Genomic DNA, 2,401 nt, shown 5'->3' on the forward strand with positions numbered 1-2,401 from the left:
TATGTGTTATATCTTCAGGAACGTATCAATTTGGTACAGAACATTTGAGAACTCACTCGTAAGGAAGCCTACCTTTCTGACAAGCTCACGGACCCTCCGTAAGTAAACAAAAGGATTGCTCTTTGGAGTTGTGTCGCCCACAAATCCCATGGTATTTGTTGTCTGGCTGTGAAAGGCAGGCGGAGCTAGCAACGGCGTCTCACACACGGTCAGGGACACCAATCCAGGGGGTGTGAATTCACACTGACCCAAATCCGAGTCTAAGTATGCTACGTTTTTGTACGTGCCGAGCAGTCGGTTCACCATGAACCGCGCGAAAGTGGATTTGCCAACATCTTTACCTCCCACCACCGCAATAACGGGGCATGCAGCAGCGTCTAGGGGGCCTAAATTAGCGTCTACATTTGTACTTGTTCCAGTGTTTTCGCTGTTACGTTTACTTCGTTTCTTCGCGGCCGGTGCCCTTGACAAGTCGGCACTTTTATCCTGAATACTCGTCTGATCCGAGTACGCACAGACATCCCTGGCGAACAAATACCAGTCCTCGGGTGCACGGAACAACGCTATCTCGCTTTGCATCTGTGGCACTAGGGACATCGTTGTAAGCTTCAGACACTCGGCATACGCAGTCTTGGCCAAAGTATTTGGTAGACTGAACATGTACCTTCCCGTCCGCACGTTGGTCTCGATAGCGCGTATAGTCTGCAACGCCGGTGACAAACGCTCGAAAGTATCAGCAAGAAGTATCACGCAGCACTTGGTACTGTTGTATGGCTTATTTGTTTGTCTATTGATAAAGTTCCGTACACTTTCAGGCAACGAGTATGTGTACCCCATGTTCTGCATTTCCGTGGGTGTATCTGTGATTGTCTGCATCTTCGAGTGTGTGTATGTGCGTCTGTGCCTGCCCGGCGAGCGCATATCTGTGCGTGTATCTGCCTTTGAATCTGCTGGGCGTATAGATAGCACACTCAGTGATCGAGACGACACGAGTGTGTGCATATTTAGTGTCACAAACCCATCCAATGCAATTTGATGTGACACGGCTTCACTGCTGCGCATACTATATCCATTCACATCAGCTGTACCATCCAGCACACACATGTCTGCACATCCTACCACGCCCAAGGCCTCCTCAGGCTGTAGTATTACTACTGCTGCCGCCCTCTCAGGCATAGGTGCACGTGTATGTGTAGATGTACTTGTGTTTGCATGCGATTGATGTGTGTTTGTGCTTGTGCTGCTATCTGCGGGTGTTAATGTGAATGTATAGCACGCATTGGTGGTCCATTTCCAGGTCGATCCATGCAATGTATCACCCGTACTCACGCTAGGTGTTGCACCGCCCATTTTCAGTGATCTGCTGTGGTGCATGTTCATACCCCCTTGGACTCGTGCTTTAAGATTCACTTCTTCAGTCTCAGTCTCACTGTGCGTATTGTTATCATCGGAGTCGTTGCCATAGTTATTATTGCTATACACATCCTCGTGGTCACTATCACGGTTGTACTGAGGGGATGAGAGTGCTGCACTAGTGTAATCTTGGTGATTGAAAAGGGATGGCTCGGTACGCACGGCATATGCACTCACAGGTGCATCGACAGGTGCTGATATATTAGATGTGTTAGCATAACTGTGTTCTTCTTGTCCCCGAGTATCCGTATCTTGTTCTTGAGGTTCGGCTACACCTTTGGTTGTTTTTCGTCGTTTATTAGCCCCCATTGTGAGTGAGTGGTGTAATACGAGTTAGATGAATGGAATGCGCTGTCGATGAATGAACTTGCACCTATATATTTTATCTACTTTTGTATTGCATATATCTCACTGCAATGTTTCACTTACAATTGTAGATGAGGTATGCTACTAATTTTCCTGTGCATAAACACTCAGCTACGACAGTTCTCCACTTTCCAATACATGCTTTAAATATCCAGAATTCTAGAGATGGCAGTAAATAACTAAATATAACTAAATATGTATGTCGTGTTACTTTATTTCTATCTCATATACAAGTTTATCACATCGATCAATCTTTAATATATATTGATGACACCAAACTCCACGTGATTTCTGTGGAAGAGTTCAGACAATATTTTGTAAAAATATATTTAATAATACACGGTGCGTCTATTTTGTAGCCACACCTTGTGAAATCACAGCCTCGACTGTAGCACGTATATTGCAGCGGTGTGCGTTGATGAGCAGTTGCGAGCAAAAACCTGTGCAAATAGCTGTTTAGGTTCGCTGACTAGCTACAACTGTGATTTGTATAAATACATCCATTTTCACTTCAATTTTATGAATATATCCTAGAATCAGAGGCTGCAAGATGCGCATGAAAGCAAGCGCGCCATACATACATACATACATACATGCATACATACATACATACATATATACA

General features: G+C 44.9%; 1 protein-coding gene across 1 annotated transcript in view; it reads right to left on the reverse strand.

Moving 5' to 3' along the window:
* SARC_08078 (hypothetical protein) overlaps positions 1-1,991 on the reverse strand; it is a 5,283-nt gene extending 3,292 nt beyond the window's left edge. Inside the window, exon 1 of the mRNA XM_014297961.1 lies at positions 73-1,991. Coding sequence (XP_014153436.1) covers positions 73-1,722 — 1,650 coding nt within the window. The 5' untranslated portion in view covers positions 1,723-1,991. The remainder of the gene's footprint in view (positions 1-72) is intronic.
* Between the last annotated feature and the right edge of the window lie 410 nt (positions 1,992-2,401).

This window comes from Sphaeroforma arctica (assembly GCF_001186125.1).
Source record: "Sphaeroforma arctica JP610 unplaced genomic scaffold supercont1.692, whole genome shotgun sequence".
Taxonomy (NCBI): domain Eukaryota; class Ichthyosporea; order Ichthyophonida; genus Sphaeroforma; species Sphaeroforma arctica.